The sequence below is a fragment of the Meriones unguiculatus genome, chromosome 1 (genome assembly GCF_030254825.1).
Source record: "Meriones unguiculatus strain TT.TT164.6M chromosome 1, Bangor_MerUng_6.1, whole genome shotgun sequence".
Taxonomy (NCBI): domain Eukaryota; kingdom Metazoa; phylum Chordata; class Mammalia; order Rodentia; family Muridae; genus Meriones; species Meriones unguiculatus.
This window is the reverse complement of record NC_083349.1, coordinates 5,238,750-5,260,485: the sequence shown is the minus strand read 5'-3', so window position 1 is coordinate 5,260,485 and position 21,736 is coordinate 5,238,750. Positions and strand designations below refer to the sequence as shown.

Genomic DNA, 21,736 nt, shown 5'->3' with positions numbered 1-21,736 from the left:
TTAGCAAACGGTAGTCACTGTGTAAGTAACAACAATGGCAATAATAATAATACTAGCTAACAGCTCGTGGTCCCCCTTGTGTTCCAGTTTTGCCCTTCACGGTTGGTGTGGGATCCGCAATGTTGGCCCTGAATGATCCTGGGGACAGAAGGCAGAGAAATCACCTAGATGTGGATGAATGGGACCCGGTGAATGTCATCAGGGGAAACAAAATCCGAACCCCTCAGGCTGTATCCTACGAGGGAGCTCTCTGAAGCACCTCCAGGGGAGGGGGGATTTGAACCCAGGGCTCCTCAGGTGGTAGGCAAGCATGTAGCCCAGCCTTCTCACCCCTTTCTCGTGTTCAAGTTGGACTGTTTCCCAAGGTAATCTCATGTTAAGCACTTACATCTGAGACTGAGGAAATGGTACAGGTGGCTGGCCACCTTCCCAGCCTCCCACACCCCCACACACCCCCATCACACCCCATTCACCCCACCACCACCCATTACCACCACCCCAAACACCCCCAGCCCCCACTACTCTCCCCACCCTACCCACTACCCACCACCACCCACCTCCCCCATCCCATTTCCCCCACCTCCCACCCCAACCCTCCACCTGCTCCCCGCATTTGCCTGTCCCCCATCCCTGTCCCCAGCCTCACTCTCCCATCCCACCATAAACTCTTTACCTGGCCTCCAGCTGGAGCTGGAGAACGAGCCGCCAGTCCCAGTGGCCTCTGCGCCTTGAACACCCACCGGAGTCACCAGGTCATCCTGCGAAACTGCGGGCAGCTCTGCTTCAGCGGCCAGCAGGGGGATTTTCAGTCTACAGGCCTGACAGTCCAGGGAGAGCTGGTTAGCTGTGAGTGGCAGAGGCTCACCTGCGCAGGCAGCTTGTGATTTCAAGGTCACTAACGAGGCTGCTCCGCTGGAGTCCCAGAAGACATTGTGTTTGTTCGCTTGCTCTGTGCTGTTCTAGGGACCACCGGGAACATGAAAGATCCAGACGCACATTGTACCGGGCAGGAAAGGGAGCAGAAACGGGCCCAGCTAGTGTACTCCACGCAGCCCCTTCGACGGTGGGACAGACCCTATCTGTGGGGTCAAGGTGGGGGTCAGGGAAAATGGGGACTCTGAAGGCTGCAGCCTGGCCAGCGGTGGCAGACACGTGGACTCTGTCTGCCTCCCTTAAAACTAAGTTGTTTTCTTCCTTTTTTTCTTCCTTCCTTTCTTACTTCCTCCTTCATTCCCCCTCTTCCTTTCTTTTTCTGCAAATCTGCGATTGCCTTTAAATTTCTTGTTTCTACCTAGAAATGAGAATCTTTCCATCTCTCTCCTTAAATCTCTATTCTCTCTTCCTTCCTTCCCTCTCTCCACTTCTGTGTCCTTCCTCCTCTCAGTCATTTTAAATCTCTCCCCATTACTCCTTTAACCCCTAATTCTCTTTAAATTCTGCTTCACCCCACCTGTTTCCCTGTGTCGGCTGAGAGCTTGTTGTGGTCTTCCTATGCTCTGATGCCTGCCAGTCGTTTGGCCAAGTACCAAAAACTGATCCAAACTCACCCAACCTTTCTGCCCCTCAGCCTCCTTGACCCCTAGCCTCCCTGACCCTCAGCCTCCCTGAGCCCCAGCCTCCCTGACCCTGGTTCAGTGGCTGCTGTTATCATCACCATTATAATTACTGATAAAAGGTGACCCAGAGCAGCCTCTGCAGCCAACAAAGAGATACTTATCCAAGTATGGGATGGTAGGGAGCACCCTCCTAACAGTGAAACTGGAACCACTCCTTGACCTCCTTCTCCCAGAGAGATCACCTGTCCTGAGCCCTGGTGCCCAGCAGGAGGAGCTATCTTTTCAAGGTACAGAGACACTGACATCTTGCACATTTTGAAGGAACATGCAGCCAGCCAGGGAACAGCCACACTCTGACTTAATAAGTCAGGGAGGGAAAGGAACACTAGAGGATGGTCACGCAGTGGAAGGCACCGCCACACACTGTTCCAAGACCCACAGGGAGGCTGTGGGTGTGGCTTCTAGTGGAGAACACCCGCCTTGCAAGCGGAGGCCTTACGTCCAAAGCTAACACTGGCAAAAACAAGTAAATGAACAAAGCAGACAGGTTGGGTGTGGTGGCTCCTGTCTGTAGTCCTAGCACTTGTTAGCTGAGGCAGGAGTTTAAGGTTAGCTAGAGTGAGTTTCTGTCCCCAAAAAAAATGCAAAGGAGAGGGAAGGGAGAAGGAAGAAGGAGGAAGGAGGAAGGAAAAAAAGAGAGAAAACCATCATTGGTGAATTCTAGGCAGGGGCTCTGCCACTGAGCCACCCCCTCAGCCCCTTACTGGGGAATTCTAGGCAGGAGCTCTACCTCTGAACCACACCCCCAGCCCTCTACTTTTAGTTTTTTGGGACAGAGTCTTGTTATGCTGCCCAGACTGGCACTAAAGTTGTAGTCCCTCTTCCTCAGCTTCCCAAGTGGTTGGGATGACAAATCCACACCACAGGGCTCAGCACCTCATCTTTGTCTTTTAAAAAGGGATGAGATAGGAAAGGTGGAAGGGTGACATCAGGATGGATAGTTGCCACTCTATACCTATTTCCTAATCAACAAATATTAGGAAAATGTTTCCTAATCAACAAATTAAGTAACCTTTATTGAGGCCAAGAACGTAACTCAGTTGGTAAAGAGCTTGTCTAGCATGCACAAAACCCTGGTTCCATCCTCAGCATCCTAGCATGGTGGCGCATTCCTGTAGTGCCAGCCCACAGGGGACAGAAGTAGGAGGACTGAGGGTTCAAGATCACCCCCAAAAATTCTCTGTGTCTGTCTGTCTGTCTGTCTGTCTCTCTCTCTCTCTTTTGCTCTCTATGTCTCTCTCATACTTGGGATAAAACCTACTCGCTCCAGCCTGCTTCATCCACTCAGTGTTGGCGGTAGCCAAGCAGCAGGAGGAGCTGCAGTCAGTATTGCAGCCTGAGGAGTATCCCTCTGAGAGGCAAAGCCCCAGGGGCCCTGTTTCCTAAAGACCCCTTCCTGTTGCCAGCACTTGTCTCTGCACCCTCTGGGGTTTCGAATTCCCGCTGGGCAACACAATCACCATGCAATCACCATGCATAATGATAGTGGTCATCTCTCAAAAAGCAACGCCGCTCAGGGAGATTATGATTTAGCTGAATATTTCTGAGAAGATTTTAAAAATACGTATGGTTAAAAAGATTAGGTCAAGGTGTTTTTTATGTACAATTAATTAAATCGGGTCTGGGTGCTTTGCCAGCTGCTTTGTAGCAGAAAACCTAGGGCACAACATAAAAATAAAAAGTTTAAATAAAAGGTCTGCTAAGGTCAGAAAGCAAGAACAGAAAGTGAGCCAGTTGCTAAGGCTGGTGAGTTTCACCTACAGAGGACAGGCTAATGATCCAGGACAGTGACTGGGTTTCAGTGCTCACTGTTAAGACTGAGCTTCTGTGTCCTTTGTAAAAGTCTGTTCTTCCTGGTTGATAGGTACAAATTTGCTGATGAGCTTGGGTGTGCCTTGGGGACTTGGTGCTGTGCAGCCTGCAGACTGGATAGATTCTTTGTCTTTTTAAAAATATTTTATTGAATTTTATTTTATGTGCATTAGTGTGAAGGTGTCAGATCCCTTGGCATTTGTGTTACGACAGTTGTGAGCTGCCATGTGGGTGCTGGGAATTGAACCCAGGTCCTTTGGAAGAGCAGATAGTGCTCTTAACCGATGAGCCATCTCTCCAGCCCTAGATTCTTTTTTTTCTGTTGTCTCAAGAAAAGTCAACTATCTCTGGTCTAAAGTTCTCTAGTTCACCATACACTCAACTTCACTAAGAAAGCAACAGAAGAGTCGGTGGGTGGTTAACAGTGGCAGATGAGGAAGAATAACATGATGTCTGTCTCCTCTCTTGTAACTGCAAACTGCTACCTGCTGCCAGTAGAAGAAAAACTAGCTGTTAAAAAGAGTTGGCTTGCTCAAATTTCATTAATTTGTAATAGAAAAACTATTGTTTTAGGATATAGATGTATTGTGGGAAGAAACTGCGTGAGACGCTGAATGATCAGGTGTGGGATTTAGAATAACTTGGTTTTTAAAAATATGAAACCTGGCCTGTCCTTCCCAGAGGTGGTCTCTGTGACCCCTTCCTCCTTCCCTCAATAAACCTCCCACATGGGAAAAAAATATGAAACCTGTAAATATTATGTGTAATTTGTAAAGGTGTCTTTTATTCTCCTGATTTAATTGTTGTCTCAGAGGCTTACTGTGTCCTTCTGTTAACAGCCTGCTCTTCCAGGATTTGGCCAGGGTCCCAGATTTTTTGGGTCCCCAAAGATATCGACGCCCCCCCAGACAGCAGGAAGCAGACTAAAGAGTGCAGCACCCCACTCCTGCCTCTCCAGAAATCTGTTTCTGTTTCCTCGCCTTAATAATAAACAAAAGGGAGGTGAGCGCCAGCCTGCCTCCAGCAACTCAGTGCCAGCAGGCTCATCCTCCCGTTCCCAGATGCGACACTTGTGCCCTTTAAAAGGTCTCTGCCAGCCGGGCAGTGGTATTGAAAGCCTTTAATCCCAGCACTCAGAAGGCAGGGGCAGGTGAATCTCTACAGTTCAAGGACAGCCTGGTCTACACAGAGTTCCAGGACAGCCAAGGCTACACAGAGAAACCCTATCTTGAATGGATGGATGAATGAATGAATGGTCTCTGCCATCACAGACTGCTCTCTTGCTCTCTCACTCTGTATGTCTCTCTCTGTCTCTCTCCTGTCTCCACTCCAAGATGGCCTTTCACTCCCTCCCCAGTAAATCTCTTGCATGAGATCTGTTGCCTGGAGTGCTCTCTGGGGCGTACTTCGGCCCCTACCTCCCAAGGTACTCTGCCACAAAAACCCTAACAGAACCTATGTGACTTTGGACAATGGCTCCACTCTCCTTACACTCAGTTTCCCGTTTGTTGTCAAGATTGCAGTCACGGTGGTTTTCTCTGGTGGAAGGGAAAATGTGACAGTTAACCCGGGGAAGACCCTGAACACGGTCACGGTGGATTCTTCGTGGTTTGGGTTCACATTCTCCACCCTCGGTAGGACGCAGACTCAGAGTTCCCAGCACTCCCTGCCTGGGTAACACGGTGAGGACTCTGGGTGGGCACGAAGCAGAGATACCCACACATCTGTGTCTGCTTCTCTATTCAACAGGCCAGTTATGCAGCCAGTCAATGTGTCTGTCCACAGATGGCTGGACCAAGAAAATGTCGCACCTGTTTTAAATAGAAGACACAGGTTTGGTAGGAGAGCAGCTGATTCCATCTGCTCTGAGGCCATCAGGTGAAAGAATAGGGTCTTTATTCTCCTCTGCATTTCTCTGGTCTGGTAGGCAAGGAATTCTTGGCTCCCCCCACAGGAAACTGAGCCAGCATGAAGAAGTGTACCCTGGAGTCTCCAGACAACCAAGGGAAGACCCAAGCTCTATGATGTGTTCCCCAAGGCTGGGTGTTAGTGCTTATACGAGCTAAGTACAGGGCGCATGCCCCAAGGGCATAATGCAGCAAGGGACAAAGTGTGTTTGTACTGTACTGTCATCCTTGCTGTCTGCTAGGGAGTCTGGGCTTCAGTGGGGGTGAGGGTTGGGGTGGAGAGGTGAACGGAGTGGGGTTGACTCTGTCTCTTTTGCCTAGGGTTTGAGTTTTACCTCAGCTGAGACTTGGCAGTGAGTTTACTCTGCCCAGCAGGGGTCTGTCCACTCAAGCACAGAGGAAAGCTAGATACTGCAGGCTGCCAAGTTCTAGGCTTACAGGGAGTGGCCTACAACCTAACAATATATGTGCACACATTAGGTGGTTTTACTCAGCCCCAAAGAAAAAAAATATGTTATGTGCAGGAAAATGGATAGAACTGAAGATTGTATGATACAAAACAGACTAGAGTCAGACTTGGACAGACAACTATCTTGTGCCGTTTATCACAGAGAGAATCTAGAAAGGATCTATAAGACATAGAAGCACAAGAGGCCCATTTGGGCAGAGGAATGCAGCCAGTAGAGAGGAGGCAAGAGAGAGTGTTAAGCCCAGCATGGTGGTGCACACCTAATCCCAGGACTGAGGGAGCAGGAGGATTTCTGTGACTTCAGTCTATGTAGCAAATTTTAGGACAGCCAGAAATACATGGTGAGACTCTGTCTCAAAACAAAATTGTGGGGAGGAACTTGGAGAGATGGTTCTGTGCTTAAGAGCATGTAGTACTCTGCCGGAGAACCTAAGATTGGTTCCCAAAACCCGTGAGAGGGGGTCACAACCATTTGGAACTCCAACTGCAGGGGATCAAATGCTTTATTCCAGCTCTGTGGCCTGCTGCAGGTATGTGCACACACACACACACACACACACACACACTTAAAAACCTCAAGATTGTGTGTGTGTTGCTTGTACATGGTTGCTGTTTGGTGGTGGTGGTGTGTGCGTGCAGGCGTGAACGCATGCGAGTGTGGAGGCCGGAGGTCAGCATCAGGTGTCTTCCTCAGTCGTGCTCTGTTTGATGCTCTAGAGGCAGTGGGACCCGGAAGAGTGGAGTAGATAAAGGAGACAGTAGATAAGTCTCCTGCAACCTCCAACTTTATTAGAGCATCAGGCAACTTGAACTGTGAGGGTTGAGAGGCCTGAGTAAACCGTAGAGTCGCAGGACAAGCTGCCTGTGGTGGACAGGCTGCGTGCGGGTCTAAATAACTAACAACACAGCCAGTCGTAGTGAGTCATCCGAAAGAAGCTCCCTCCTGTCCGCTACGCCTGGAGGAGCACGGAAACACATTCTAAGAACAATTTTGGAGTTTTCTCACAAGCCCCCCAGATTTTTCTCACACAGCTCCACTCTTGGACCATGTTCTGACAACTCTCTGCCTCGAACCCGGAGCTTGTCCATTCAACTAGAATGACTGAGCACGAAGCCCTAGGATCTACCTGCCTCTGCCTCCCCATCACTGAGATTGCAGGATGTAGTGGTGAGGGTGATGATGGTGGTGGTGATGATGATGGTGGTGGTAATGGTGATGAAGGTGACAATGGTGGTGACATGATAATGGTAATGGTTACTGCTGTACCCAGCTTTTGATGTAGATGCAAATATGTCCTCATGCTCTTTGGCAAGCACTTAATTGACTGCGTCATCTCCCCCACATTAATATATATATTGAAGCATTTGACGGACTGAGGCTTGGCTCATTTGGTAAAGCGCTTGGTCGTGTGCATGATGCCCTGGTTTCTATGCCCACCACTGCATAAACCAGATGTGATGACACATGCCTGTCATCCTAGCATTTGGCAAGTGGAGGCAGAAGGGTTAGGAATTTAAGGACATCCTCAATGACAGAGAAAGCAGGGGGCCAGCCCGAGTGCCATGAAACCCTTTCTCATGAACAAACTAAAGAAAGAAAGGAAAAGAGAGGAGAGGGTAGGGGAGGGGAAGGAAGGGGAGGGGAGGGGAGGATAAGAGGAGCTGCTGGATGCTGTGAGTCGGCCCATTCTGACGGTACGGATGCGCACACAGGTTCACAGGGCACAGAGACGAAGTACCTGCAAAAACTGGAACTCCAAATCCCCGAGTAGCGGTGGCAGGGGCTGAATTTTCCAGCTCTGTGCTCTTGTGTGTACTAACATTGCAATACATACCCATGGGAGCCTCACACAACCCCCCAAATGCCGTCATTGTCTCACTGAGAAAAGCCCAAGCTCTCAGCTCCTGCTCCAGCTCACACGTGAGCCCTTCTCTTTAGAGCTGAGAGACCCAAGGTCAGGACCTGGGCGGAAATGAGAAGATTCAGGCTGGGGTGGCAGGAGCATGTCTGGATTCCAGGGCAGAGCAGGGTGCTGGGTCCCAGAGAAACTGGCCCAGGCAATCTCCAATTCAATCTCCACAACCTGGGTGTGTTCATCTGGCACCACAAGAGGGCAGTGCAGCACAGTAGACGCGCCCAGGGGAGAGCGTCAGAGAATTCCTAGGGAGCTCCACACCTACAGTTGTGTTTCTTAATCCAAGGAAGGTGTAACAACAGTCCCTGCCTTGTGGGCTGTGAGGAGATGAAATCAGATGACATGGGTGAAGAACCATGGATAAGAGGAGGGATTGGGGTGTACGATGATGGTGATGATAAAGATATTGATGGTTTATGATGATAATGGTAATGATGGTGTCAGTGATAGTGGTAATACTTAGGCTATGTTGGTGATGGTGGTGGTGGTTGTCGTAGTGGTGGTGGTGATAATTAGTCCATGGTGGCAGTGGTGATGAAGATGATAACGATGAAGATGATGATGATGGAGATGATGATGACAGTGGTGAGAATGATGGATGGTGATAGTAGATCGTGGTAATGGTGATGAAGGGGGAAATGGTGGTGAAAATGATAATGTTAAGAATAGTGATAGTGATGGTAATTGGTCCATGGTTGTCTTTATTAGGGTTTCTATTACTGTGATAAAATGCCATGACCATAAGCGACTTGGGAAGGAAAGAGTTTGTTTTACTTACACTTCCACACCATAGTCCATTATAAAGGGAATTCCGGATAAGAATTCAAGCAGGCCAGGAACATGGCAGCAGGAGCTGACGTAGAGGCCAAGGAGGAATGCGGCTTGCTGGCTTTCTCCCTGAAGTCTCATGTTTATCTCATACGATAGATCTCTTAAACTAACATGAACAGCAAAACATGTCGTTGGGACATACTTCATGAATGAAGCTGTGTGAGGACAATTTTGAGAGCTTATAAAAAAATAAAAGACAAAGGCTTGTGACCTCTGTTCCTCCAACACATGGGCTGTGTCTGAATGTGCTGACGTGCCCTTCCCAGGTGGAGCAGATAGGAGTGGGTTTACTTCAGATCACCCGCCATCGATGGTTTCCAAGCACAGGTTGTCCTCAAGACAGCCTAAACTCACGTGACCTTTGCTCCTCGGACCTTGCTTAACCCCCAGAATCGAAAATGCCTGATGCTCTGACCAAAGTTGCCTGTTGTATGAGACTTTAGTCTGCTTCCTTTCTAGGCCTCACCCTCCCAGCTTCACGCTGCCGACTTGAGCGGTAATACAAGGTGTACACGTTTAACATACTGTGGTTCCGAGCAAGCGTCCTTATTCCAGAAGGGAAGAGTCGGAGCAGCGAAGCCATGCCAAGTAGCAACCGCACCAGGGCACACTGAAACCCAGCAGAAAAAACACCCATCTTCCAGCTCCAATGACTGGTGTCTGAAACGAGGAATTACACCTTCTGTGACCTGTTAGACACCAACCACGGCAAACGGCTGAGGCACCTATTTAATATACCAAAGCAGACCTGCCAGGTTCTCCCAGCATCCCTCAGTCCGTGCCTGTGACAGGGCATGGCTGGCACAGCCTGCCCTCGCCCTAGAACTCTCCAGCCCTGGCGCTGGCCTGCCCTTTCCCAAGAGGCCATTCCCTATGTAATACAGACATTTTTACCTTTTGTCATCTTGGCTGCTGTACCTGGTTGTCCCCACCCCCACCACTCCCTGCCCCCCTTCTCTCCTCACATGCCTCAGGGTCATGTCCACTCTGGACTCTCCCAGATGTCCCTGCCTCTGGCTTTGCTCTCCCTTTCATCTACAGTAAACTTCCTCCTCCACCGTGCCTAGGAACAGTCATGTCCTTCCTATTTCTTTTTTTTTTTTTTTTAATTCAGAATCCAAAGTGCTTGTATAGTAAAGCTTTTTGAAGAGTGTCTGATGTTTCATCACTTAAATACGACAACGGAGGTTTATGACATCTGACCTCTAATATTATCTCAGTTGATGCTACATTAAATAAAACCCCCAAATACCCACTCAGTGTTTGCACAAGCATATTCCTTCCAAACAAGGCAGAACCTGTCAGTCACCGTCCTTGCTTCCGTAACTGGCCACACGGCCTTACCTGGCACTTCTTACTGCCTTCCTGGTTTACCCATTCTGTATTTCCTCTTCTCTCAGCGGGTCCTGGTTCCTTTTCATTCCTGAAGGGTCTGGGTCATTCAACACCCTGCCTGGATTGGGTTGTTGTGGTTGGTTTCCCACTGGCTTTAACTGCAGGGCATAACACCAAGAGATGTCTTGGGCATCTCCTACCCTTCAGACATATTCTTTCTCATTTCCATAAAGGAGAAGCAGCCCAATTACCCCAGGTGGCACGGATATATCCATCCTTCTAATACTATTAGCTCAAGGGCATCAGGACCTTAAAATAGCCTGGAGGAAACTCTTAACTTCCACGTCAGTGGGCTGTATGCTGTGTCCCCAGGCAGAAACATTCCTTCTTCTGAGTCCAAAACTTCTAAGCCTGCAGAGCATAAGGTTGTGAGAACAGAAAGTGAAAACTTTCCTAGTTGGTCACTAGGAGGGATAGTAGGTAGAACCATTTCCATTTTCACACCTTGATTCCTGGGCCTGTGAATTCTACCTACGGGAAAAACGTGATCCTATCTTGGATGAATGCACAGCCTTCTGAAGAACCTTACCCCAGCCCTCCAAGCTAGTGCCATCCAGCTGTGTTTTAGCTGGCCCTTTAAGAGGCCATTCCATTGCTCTCTCAGCCTGTTTCAGTGCAGTGTAGAACCTGGTAAGACCAATGGATTCCATGGGCATGGGCCCATTGCCATATTTCCTTAGCTGTGAAGTGGGTTCCCTGATCAGAAGCAATGCTGTGTGGAGTAACTTACATACTTTCTTATTCCCAGAGGGAAGAGCCAGGGCACAGCAAAGCCAAAGTCAGTGTGAAACTCACTGTCAGATTTCTGGAACTTCTAGGCTCTAAAGGGCTTGCCACAGCACACACTGCAGAGGCCACAGAGGAAAAAGCTTACTGGCTTCTCCATGCCTGGGCTCCTGCTCCTGCCTCCAGCTTCCAGCCCGAACGTCCCTCGGTGATGAAATGTGACCAGAAAGTTATAAGGTGAAGTAAATCTTTCTCCTCAAATCACTCTTGGCCATGGTCTTTATCACAGAAATAGAAACCCTAACTATGGTGATGCCTGTTTTTATTTTATTTTATTTTATTTTTACTTTATTGCCTCTGATCTCCTTTACCTCCATGTATCTCTTTATCTGTTCCCACCCTCTCTCTACTCCCTCCCTTCATCCCTCCATTCTGCCAGGGTCAAAAGGGCCAGACAGGAATTAAAAATATGGTAAAACTGTCATAAGGCCCCGGGCTCAGCACTCTGTAGATGAGGCCTGTAAGGAAGTGTGTGGCCACATTGCTGAATGATGTGTGTGGTCTTTACAAGAGCAGCTCAAACCCTCCTGACATGTTTCATGCTAGTGTTCGATTAAAACAACAACAGAAACTGGTCAGCCATTATAGAAAGCAGGCCAGCTGAACGCTCAGAGAGCCTGAGGCCCCAGGGACCTAGATGTGTGTCATACAAAGTCGGGGGGAACACAAGCAGCATGAAGCCCCCTGCTTGCCTCTTCCTTTCAGAAAGAATATAGAAAACCAGGGTTTGCCATAAGAAAAGAAACATCCTTTAATGTTGTCCGGTGGAGGTGTTGACCGGGGTGATGGGGCTCGAAGTCAGTAATGAAAACAGAACTGAGCACTCTGGCCCCTCAAGTTCATGATGAAGTCAAAACGAAGACCCTGTGGCCCCTCCAAGAGTGGCTGAGGCTTTCTTCCTTTTCAAACAGTTTTGTTTTTTCCCCTGTGGTTATCAGGATGCAGCCCAGCCATGCCCCCAGCCCCCCTTCCTTTAGACTTTGATAGAGCTGGCTCCCACTTTCATGAAGCTTGTTCAATTGTGCACTGTTCGGGCAGCAACTAGGGACAGAACACAAGGAGACAGAAAACTCGGATCTTTATGGAAAGTAACAGGTCCCAGGACGGCTTCGTATCACTGAGAAAAGCAAGTTTGGCACCTGCCTTGAAATTCATTCAGCTTCACCACACAGCTGTCTCGAAGGTTTAGCCAGGGAAAACGTGACAGGTCCGCAGATGCTGCCTGAACCCCCAGCAGGACTCTGGCCAAGAAAGTCTGGCGGTCCAAGGTAGAGGAGCCTCTCAGTCGGCAGCCTCGGAGCCTCGCTCAGCGGCCTGCACCAGGAGGGCCTGTTTTTCCAGTTCTGCTGGGAGTGGGCTCGCTTGGCGCCCCACCCCCGACCCTGGTACCTCTGGTTTTCCCCTGTCCAGGCTGTACCTCACCTGTATGCACAGACAAGGGAAGATGGCTCAGCTGTGGGATGGCAGCCTGGATGTACCCTGGGCTCCCCACATCTTGCCCAAGCTACACTGCAGTTTTCTGAGAGACAAGGTAACAGAGAGATCAGTGCACACTATGCTTTCAAGCTGCGCTTCTCAAGTTCACTGCCACTTTGCGGTGTGGCTTTGGGCAGGTGGATTGACTTCTCTGTGTGTCTGCCTCCTGTTTTATGTAATTGGGCCTAACACTGGGCCTCTCAGGGTCGTGATTATAAAGCAATTCCAACAACACATACAAAAGTGGAGGTGATATAGAAACATTAGTCTTCCAATCCGTTTTTGAGTTTGTTATTATTATTTCTCTAGCTCCTAAGTTTCTCAACAATTGACTTTTTGGCCACCTTCTCACTCTGCGGGCTCTGTCCAGCTTGTCTTATTCTGTTCATCCATCTAAATCCCTCCAGTCTCAGCCTTTCTCTGACTTTCAGAATTTGTCTGTCTGTGCCTCAGTTTCCTTATTTGTAAAATGAAGTCCGCAGGCCTCTCTACTCCACAAAATCATCAAAAGAGAAATAAATCAGAGGTTGTGTCTCTGAGTCAGTAAATCCAAAGCACTTCAAAATCTAAGTTTTTAGAACACCAGAACGACACCTTCAATTGGTAGATTCGGAGCCATGGAGCGAGTTAGGAAGCGCGTGTAAAACCGCTGTGTCAAGATGCTTGCAGCTGATCTGAATTCTGTTCCTGTGGCCTGGTAGAAGAAAAGAACTGATTCTGCAAGTTGTCCTCTGGCTTTAATAAGTGTGCAGTGCTGTGCATATGCCCATACACACACACACATACACACACACATACACACACATACACACACACATACCTACATACATAACAAAAAGAGATAAATGTGATCATTTTTTAAATATTTTATTTTTAGTTTTTGTTCAGCGTGTATCTACGTGTGGGTTTGTACGCATGAGTGCAGTACCCAGGGAAGCCAGAAGACAGCGCCAGAGCCCCTGGAGCTAGAGTTACAGGCATTTGTGGGCTGTCTACTGGGCACCAAGCAGTATGTGACTGTGCCTGCGGAGCCATCTCTCCCGTCTGAAAATGCTTGAGAAACAGGTTGAGGAGAGGATGCGACGGCTCCCTGGGTGAAGTGCTTGCCTTGCAAGCATGAGGACCTGAGTTCCGTTCCCAGGAAACAGACGGGGGCGGGGCAGCAGGTGCAGTGGTGCTTGTGCTCTCGGCACCGGAGGCAGGGTCCTTGGGACTCAGCTTCCCTGATCGGTGAGTTACAAGCCGTGGAAAGACCCTGTCTCAAAACAAAGAAGGTTAGCACCTGAGGGGTGATGGCTAAGGCTGACCTTTGGCTTCACACATGGATGGCTACACATGAATGAGAGAGAGAACAGGCAACAGTCCTAATAACCCTGAAGGCAGAGCCAAAGGCAGAGGAGTGCTCCCCAGACAGTAACAAATTCAAAAGTTGAGTAAATAATAGTAACCCGTTACTGCTGTCTGTTACTATTTTTCCCTCCTAGCAGTCTGCCTTTGTGCTCTCGGCTCCTATCTGTAGCTCTGTGTCCATTCATTTAACCCTTCCAAAGTGAAGGAGCAGCAGCAGCAAAACCAAGACACGGGGATCTGTCCCCAGCCTAGAGGAAAACAGACGTTAGGAAAATGCACACACATGCAAAAATGTGTATAAGTTGTCCCATGAGCTCTACAGAAAGACAACAAAAGGCATGGCATGATTCAAAAGTAGAACGCCTACCCAGAATCCCCCGGTGAGGGACTAGCATGTGGCTGTTATGTGTCCGTCCAGGTATGTGTTTCTGCTCCTCCTGTCTTCAGATCTCCAAGATTCCACCTCTCTGAGCCTTTGCACCCTTCTGTGGTTTGGTATCTCCGTCCCAGTCCTCCTGGTTCACATCTGTTCTTCCTTGTCTCTGCCTTTCTGAACTCCACATCTCAGACTGGATGCTGCCCATTGCAAGTGAGTGAGATCAGAACTGTTCCCATTCTCTGGGTTCCCAAGTGACTCTAGGTCAGCTCCCCCTGACCCAGTAAGAAAGGACAGAAAACCAGCACCCACTGCTTTGCTTTTTCCTTTAGCTAGCCTCCCTGTCCTCATCCGTCATAGTATGTACCTACCAGACCAAATGCACCCAGCACTCCCACCCGAACCCCAGCACCTCCCGCTGGACCTCAGAATCTGCTCCTCCCTCCCCCGATCACAGCATCTCTAATATGGACCACAGAAACTCCCATCTGGACCACAGCAACTCCCTCTAGGCCACAGCATAACCCACTTGACTCTCAGCATTTTCCTATTCACCACCATCGCTTCAACCCCTACCTCTGTCACTCTTCACCAAGGGCAATTTTATACAGCAAACAAACTGGTGTCACTTCTCTACCACTGCGCTTACCGTACGACTTAAGCCCTTAACCTTGCTATTTACGCCATTTCTGCTGTGTGCCTTGTTCCCATGGGAACGCCATCCACTAACATACCAAGATCTCTTCTCCCCGTTCCTCGCTTGGCTGGTCCCCACTCTTCCTTATAGTCATCTGGCTCAGACTCTACCAACTACCAATTATTTCATGATCCCTCTAGGTCTTCTTTATCACACCTCTTCCCACCATCGCTGGGACAAGAGTCCCAGGAACACGGAGACACCTTCTTTCTTCCTGGTCCCTGGCCTGGTGTAGAGCTGCAAGGATGACAGCCGTGGGGTTGCTCTTCACTAAGGAATGCCTCTGTCTCACTCAGGTCTCCAGGAGCCTCTGCAGGCGGACACCTGCAGAGGGAGGCTCTGCTTGCAGGGTCATCCGAATTCAGGCTGGGCATGGAGTGACGATTGCCCTGATCCTATGCATGGAAAAATGGAGGATGGAGGGGTGGGTCATGAATAACATTTCCAAGGCTGGATTTGATGCAGGGGTATTTTTTAGAGGACACACAGGAAGGAACTAGTAAAAATGGAGAATATGTGAGTGACGTAGGAGAAATTTTATTTAGTGAGTAAGAGGAGAAGCATGAGACACAGCAAGAATAAATTAAACGACATGAGGTAGGGCAGGGGGGTGGAGAGAGAGTGGCAAGAGAGGCTGGGGTCTGGGCACCACTCCCTCCCTGTGCCCCACACTCCACCTGGCATGGAGGCAGCCTGAGGGCTTTGAGTCTGCATCACCTGAGATGTGGAATGTGTCCCCTGGGGGGCAGGCCAGCCCCAGCTGAGGAGGCTTATAAGCCCCGTGGGGCCTCTGTGGGTAGCAGTTCAGCTCAGCTCAGCCACAGAATCCAAGCCCAGAGGCAGCAGGTGAGGAGCTCTCTGCTCTTACTCTCACGCTTTCTGCTTAGAAGCATCTTTGCTGTCCACCCCAAACCTCTGATTCTGGTCTCTGCCTCTCAGGCTGCTCCAACCAAATAGATCTCTTGAATGCCCTGTCTGGGTCTTTCATCTGTGCTAAGTGGAGAGCTATTCCTCCATCTCTCCGTTCCCCACCTCTCCCTCTTCTTAGATATTTAGATGCTTTCTCCTCCTCCTCCTTTTTTCTTCCTTCCCCCTCCCTCTGTCTCTCTCTCTCTCTCTCTCTGTGCCCAGTCACATCCCACAAATGAAAAAGGGAAGGAGTATGGGGAGATGGGAAGAGCAAGACTGCCATCCCAGAATCACTCATCTTCATTTCCAGGAGCCAACATGAGCATCACTGCACGAACCCCCTGGGGCTGGTTCCTGGGGTACCTCATCCTTGGGGTCACAGGTATCTGAGTGTGTGTGTCATGGTGTGTGCCTGAGGGAAGAGTGTCAGCCCACATCCAGGCTTGACTCGGTGTCCTATTGCTTCATTCAGCAGTATGATGTGACTAGTGACAGTGGGACAGGTGTGTGGTCATGACTGTAAAGGGTGGTGGGTGGTGAGAATTAGGGAGTTTGTGACATTAAGGGGAAGATGGGATCTGTGCCTAGTTCCTGGGTGACTAGGTGATTGCCTTCCTTCCTTCCTTCCTTCCTTTCTCTTTCTTTCATTCTCTTTCTTTCTTTCCTCTTCCTTCCTTTCTTTCTTTCCTTCTCTTAAACTCACTATGCATAGCAGGCTGGCCTCAAACTTACAGAAGTCCGCCTCTCTCCTGAGTTCTGGAGTTTGATACCTGGCCCATTTATTTATTTTAAAAGGGTCTTATGTAGTCCAGGCTGTCCCTGAATTCACTCAGCAGCCAAGAACAACCTTGAACTTCTGATCTTTCTGCCTCCACCTCCCAAGTGCTGAGATTTCAGTGTGCACCACATGCCCAAGGCTTTGTATAACGAAGTGTGCACTCTTGTTTGTACAGCTGAGCTCCCAGCCCCCTCTGAGAAATGATGTTGTCTGGGTGAATGGACTGTGGCTGGGTGTAATTGTGATGAGACTGGGTTGGAGGCACAACTGTCCCACAAAACTAAACAGCTCCCTGCGTGGCTGGCTGTATGTCTCCTCTCATCTGGGCCAGCTGAAAGAAGGGGCTCTGTGTGTGTGTGTGTGTGTGTGTGTGTGTGAGAGAGAGAGAGAGAGACAGAGACAGAGACAGAGACAGAGACAGACAGAGAGATGGGTCCTGGGTCCTGAAGACCAGCCTGAGACTCCAACCTGACCCACCTCCTGACAAATGACCCCACATCTGGTGTGCTGATCCCAGCTCTCAGAGCTAAGGAGGCCCCTGGGCCTTAACTCCTCTGGCCCTGACTCCACCCTGAAGTTCCCAGTCCACTCCAGGTACCACTATGTACAGAATCACCATCCAGCCATGGCTTTGACAGCCCCACACAGTGATTTTCCTCTCTCTGACCTTGACTTTTTGACTGCTGAAGCTCCATCCACACTCCTGTTCTCAGACTCTGACCCCCAAGAACCCTGGTCCAACCTCTTTAGCCTGTCCCCAGTCATACCCACATCCCTGAAATAAGACCCTGTCCCCAGAATTGCCCGGCTTCCGTGGTGAACCTAATCCTTCCCAGGAGGCAAAGACCTTGATCCCTACATTGACCCCCTACCTGCAGGAGTCCAGACACTTGTCCTTAAAGCACTTTCTTTCCCCTTTTCCATGACTCCTCCCCCAGGGCCCAGGAAGCCCCAGCCACATTCCTGCTCTCAACCTGGTCCAGGGACCTCATTCTGTCTCCAGCCCTGGCACCACCCCTGAAGCCCTGACCAAGCCCCTACACTAAATCTTAGCACACACACACACACACACACACACACACACACACACAGGGCCCTAAAGCTGGGTCCTGAACCTGTTCCCAGCAATGGCCCAGACCCTAAAATCCTGATTCCACCCCAAACTCCTAACTAAGTGCTTACAATGTTATACTACCCTTTGGATCCCTAATCGTACCTCTTGAACATCCCTTGGCATGGCCTCACCCTGAGGTTCTACACACACACACACACACACACACACACACACACACTGCAACCTCTGATCACATCCCTTCACTCAGACATCACCCACAATAGCTCTGAGCTCTCACCCTGACCCTGCTCTCATCCCAGAAGCCATGAAATGCCCCTGCTCCACACCCCATACCTCCCAACCCTGACTCCATCCCCAGGATCCTGGGCCTCGAGTGCCAGCGGCCGCATCATACAGGGCCAGGACTGCCGCCCGCACTCGCAACCCTGGCAGGCCGCGCTGTTCTCAGAAGACGATCATTTTTTCTGCTCGGGCGTCCTAGTGCATCCGCGGTGGGTGCTGTCAGCAGCACACTGCTTACAAGAGTGAGTGGGGCGCTGGGACAGGAGGCTGAAGGGAAGGGGTTCAATATCAGGCTTGGCCAGCAGGGGGTGCTCGAGTGGCCACAGTGTGACAGATGTTGGGGAGCCCAGCTTAGCTGGACTAGGACAGTCTACTGGGAAGCAAAAGGCAAAGCGGGAGGTCACTGTTGCTTTCGGGTGGAGGATGAAATGGAAGACAGGGTGCCACTGTGTAGCTCACGTGCTGTCTGATCCTCAGCTCCTACACCGTGGGACTGGGCCTTCACAACCTGGAAAGCACCCAAGAGCCTGGCAGCCGGATGTTAGAGGCCCACCTCTCCATCCAGCACCCGAACTACAACGACCCTCCTTTTGCCAACGATCTCATGCTCATCAAGCTGAACGAATCGGTGATGGAGTCTAACACCATCAGACGCATCCCTGTGGCTTCCCAGTGCCCCAACCCTGGGGACACCTGCCTAGTCTCCGGCTGGGGTCGACTCAAGAACGGTGAGTTTCCAGAAACACGGCTGCCCTCTCTGCGAAGTTCCCTACGCAGCCGAACGGGGATGACCCTCCACTGTGTGTCCCAGGGAAACTGCCCAGCCTGCTGCAGTGCGTGAACCTCTCCGTGGTGTCGGAGGAGACTTGCCGGCTGACCTATGACCCTGTGTATGACCATCTCAGCATGTTCTGCGCTGGAGGAGGGCCGGACCATAAGGACTCGTGCAATGTGAGATACGCGAGTGGGGGTGGGGCAGAACAGAGGCCGGGCATGGAGCTGCAGAAGGTGCGCGTGAGACACACTGAGATGCGCCCTGAGAAGCGGGGGAGCCAGGTGTGGTAGCCCCCCTTCAACGCCAGCAGGGGAGGCCGAAGCCGATGATCTCTGTGCATTCAAGGCCGCCAGATATACAGAGAACAAGGCCTGAAGAAGGGGAGAGGGGAGAGGAGAAGAGGGGCTAGAGAGGAACAAGGAGGCGGAGACATAGAGACCCAGTAGCCAGACATGGTGGTTTAAACCTATAATCCCAGCCACTCAGAAAGGAAAACCGAGTCTGGGCAACTTAGTGAGATCGTGTCTCACTGAATAAAACGTGAAAAGAAGCTAGGAATATAGACTAGTGCAAAGCACCTGCCTAAAATCCCCAGTGAGGAGCTGGGGGTGTGGCTCAGTGGTATAGCACATCAGTAAAGGCATTGGGTTTGTTTTCAGAACTCAAAGAGAGAGAGAGAACACTAAATAGACCTAAAAAGAAACAGAAGTAACCATCTGAGAAAACCTAAGAGTGAAGAGGGCATAGACCTATGCAGAACACAGAGACGGAAAGGAGATGAGCAAGCCCTGAAGGAGACAGACAAACAGGGCCAGCGCGGAGCCCCGGGGAAGCAGCCAGTTGTGTGGACACAGGGCTCCTGCTCGGGTGGCTTAGGGACTCTGGCAAGGACATGCGGCTGGTTTCCTTCTGTCTAGCATGTTCTGTGGGTGCTCTGGGACCTCATGTGGACCTTCAGCTCATCCTCTCCTGGATTCTGCCTCTCTCTCTCAGGGGGATTCTGGGGGTCCCATAGTGTGCAACAGATCCCTGCAAGGGCTCGTGTCTTTGGGACAAGGAGAGTGCGGGCAGCCTGGCATACCAAGTGTCTACACCAATCTCTGCAAGTTCACTGCCTGGATCCAGACCACCATTCTGACAAGATAGCTACGGACTGCCGCCGCCGCCGTGAAGCCTGCTGAAGGAACCAGAGACTCAGGATTGCTCCCAGCCTCCTCCTTCAGACCCGCAAGTCCAGGCTCCAATTTCCCCCCTCAGACTCAAGGATCCAGATCACAACGCCCTCCCTCACACAGGGATCCAGACACGACCTTCTCCCTCACACAGGGATCCAGATACAACCTCCTCCCTCAGACACAGGGATCAGACCATGACCTCCTCCCTCAGACACAGGGATCAGACCCACAACCTCCTCCCTCAGACACAGGGATCAGACCATGACCTCCTCCCTTAGACACAGGGATCAGACACGACCTCCTCCCTCAGATACAGAGATCCACACGACCTCCTCCCTCAGACACAGGCGTGGATCCCATCTGCATCTCCCTCTGTGTGCAGTGTCCTCTAGCAGCCCAGTGTAGACCCAGCCTTGCCTTTGCCACTGTTAGGCTCGCCCCCACCCCCAAACGCCTTGTGTCTCCTTCTTGGGGTCCACAAATAAAAGGCCTCTCAGTTCTGTTTGAAGCTTCCTCCTTGCCTCCCTTCACAGTCATGGGATATTGCAACCCATGGCTTTTGCCCTGTGTGACTTGGTTTCCATCTATGCAATGCAAGCATAGACCAGGAGGCCTCTGGGTTCTTTGGGCAAGAGCCTGTGGCTAAGAGACACAGGCTCTGTGATGCCCTCTCATTTCCAAACGTGAGATTTCCAACTTTACAACTTTAAAATGGTTTCCGTTTTGATTTTGAGATTTATTTTTTATTCATGTGTATTTGTGTGTGTGTGTGTGTGTGTGTGTGTGTGTTGTGTGTGCTTGTGTAAGTACAATGCCCCTGGAGACCAGAAGAGGGCAGCAGATCCCCTGGAGCTGGAGGTACAGGGAGTGGTAAGCCACTGGACACAGTTGCTAGGAATCCAACCCCTGTTTTGTGTAAGAGCAGCCAGTGCTCTCAACCCTGAGTCATCTCTTCAGCCTCCATTTTTCTTTCTGTTGTATCTGTGTCCGGGCTCAGCTGCTGTACTTGGAAGCAGATGGGAAACATGGAAGATGCCTGCTGTGAGACCCAGAGACAGAGACCTGGGCACACTCAGCATGTATACTAGGAGAGAACCGCTATTGAGATCTTCATTGATAAACTGCGTAATTTAAAGCAAGGTGGTGCATATCTGTAATACAAGCAGACAGGAGGCTGAGGCAGAGAGATCAAAAACTCAAGGCTAGCCAGGCTGCATACAGAGACCCAGCCTCAAACAAAAAAATATGTATTTTATATATTTAAATGTATTATATATTTTATATAATATTTATTATGACATGTGTGTTTATGTATTTATATAAATTTTATATGTTATATATTTATGTATATACAACCACAAATCATATATATATATAGGAGTGTATGTGTGTGTGTGTGTGTGTGTGGGATTTATGGATGTACCCATAAAGGAAGTATTGACATTTCTGCCACCTTTTATTTGTTTTATTTGTTTCTTTACCTTTGTTGTTCTTTATTTTGTTTTGCTTTGAAACAGGATCTTATGTAGCCCAGGCTGGCCTGGAATTCATTATGTAGCCAAGGATGATCTTACGTTCCTGATCCTCCTGCCTGTACCTCCCAAGTGCCGGCATGACAGGCATGCACCACCACACCTGACTATTACAAATTTTTATGTATCATTTAACAGAGTCACAGAGATATAAAATATGGAGTAAATTACTAAAGGTAGCATCAAGTTCCTTGTCATAGAAGATTTTTACCGTGACTCAGAGTAAATGATAGAAAGAAGAGCCAAGACAGAAATAAGTGGGTGTATGCATGATTCAGACAGTGTAATCAGCACACTTTGCTCCCGAGCATCCGTGAAACAGTGCATCCTCTGTCTATAGAACATATCATTTCTCACACACACACCTACCAAGATGGCTGACAGTGCAAAATGTGACCAGCTCTAGTGTCAACTATACATAGAGCAGGAATTTTAGAGAGGACTTAAAAGGTACACCAAGTTAGAAAGCAATCTAGCAGATTCTTGTGTGTGTGTGTGAGGAAGAGAGAGAGGGGGGGAGAGAGAGACAGACAGACAGACAGACAGAGAGACCATGGGTGCATGTGTACCACAGCACAT

At 49.8% G+C, this 21,736-nt stretch overlaps 1 protein-coding gene across 1 annotated transcript; it reads left to right on the top strand.

The window, feature by feature from the left end:
* The first annotated feature begins 15,858 nt into the window (after positions 1-15,858).
* On the top strand, positions 15,859-19,596 carry Klk4 (kallikrein related peptidase 4). The gene is made up of 5 exons (XM_021645789.1): positions 15,859-15,922; positions 17,752-17,917; positions 18,153-18,403; positions 18,487-18,626; positions 19,444-19,596. Exons 1-5 carry the CDS (start codon positions 15,859-15,861, stop codon positions 19,594-19,596), a joined length of 774 nt encoding a protein of 257 aa, XP_021501464.1.
* Positions 19,597-21,736: the final 2,140 nt, after the last annotated feature.

Coding starts and splice junctions, on each gene's coding strand:
- Klk4 (XM_021645789.1), top strand. CDS start 15,859: ATGAGCATCACTGCACGAACCCCCTGGGGCTGGTTCCTGGGGTACCTC. Junction 15,923..17,751: donor CCTCATCCTTGGGGTCACAG/GTATCTGAGTGT, acceptor CTCCATCCCCAG/GATCCTGGGCCTCGAGTGCC. Junction 18,404..18,486: donor CTGGGGTCGACTCAAGAACG/GTGAGTTTCCAG, acceptor TGTGTGTCCCAG/GGAAACTGCCCAGCCTGCTG.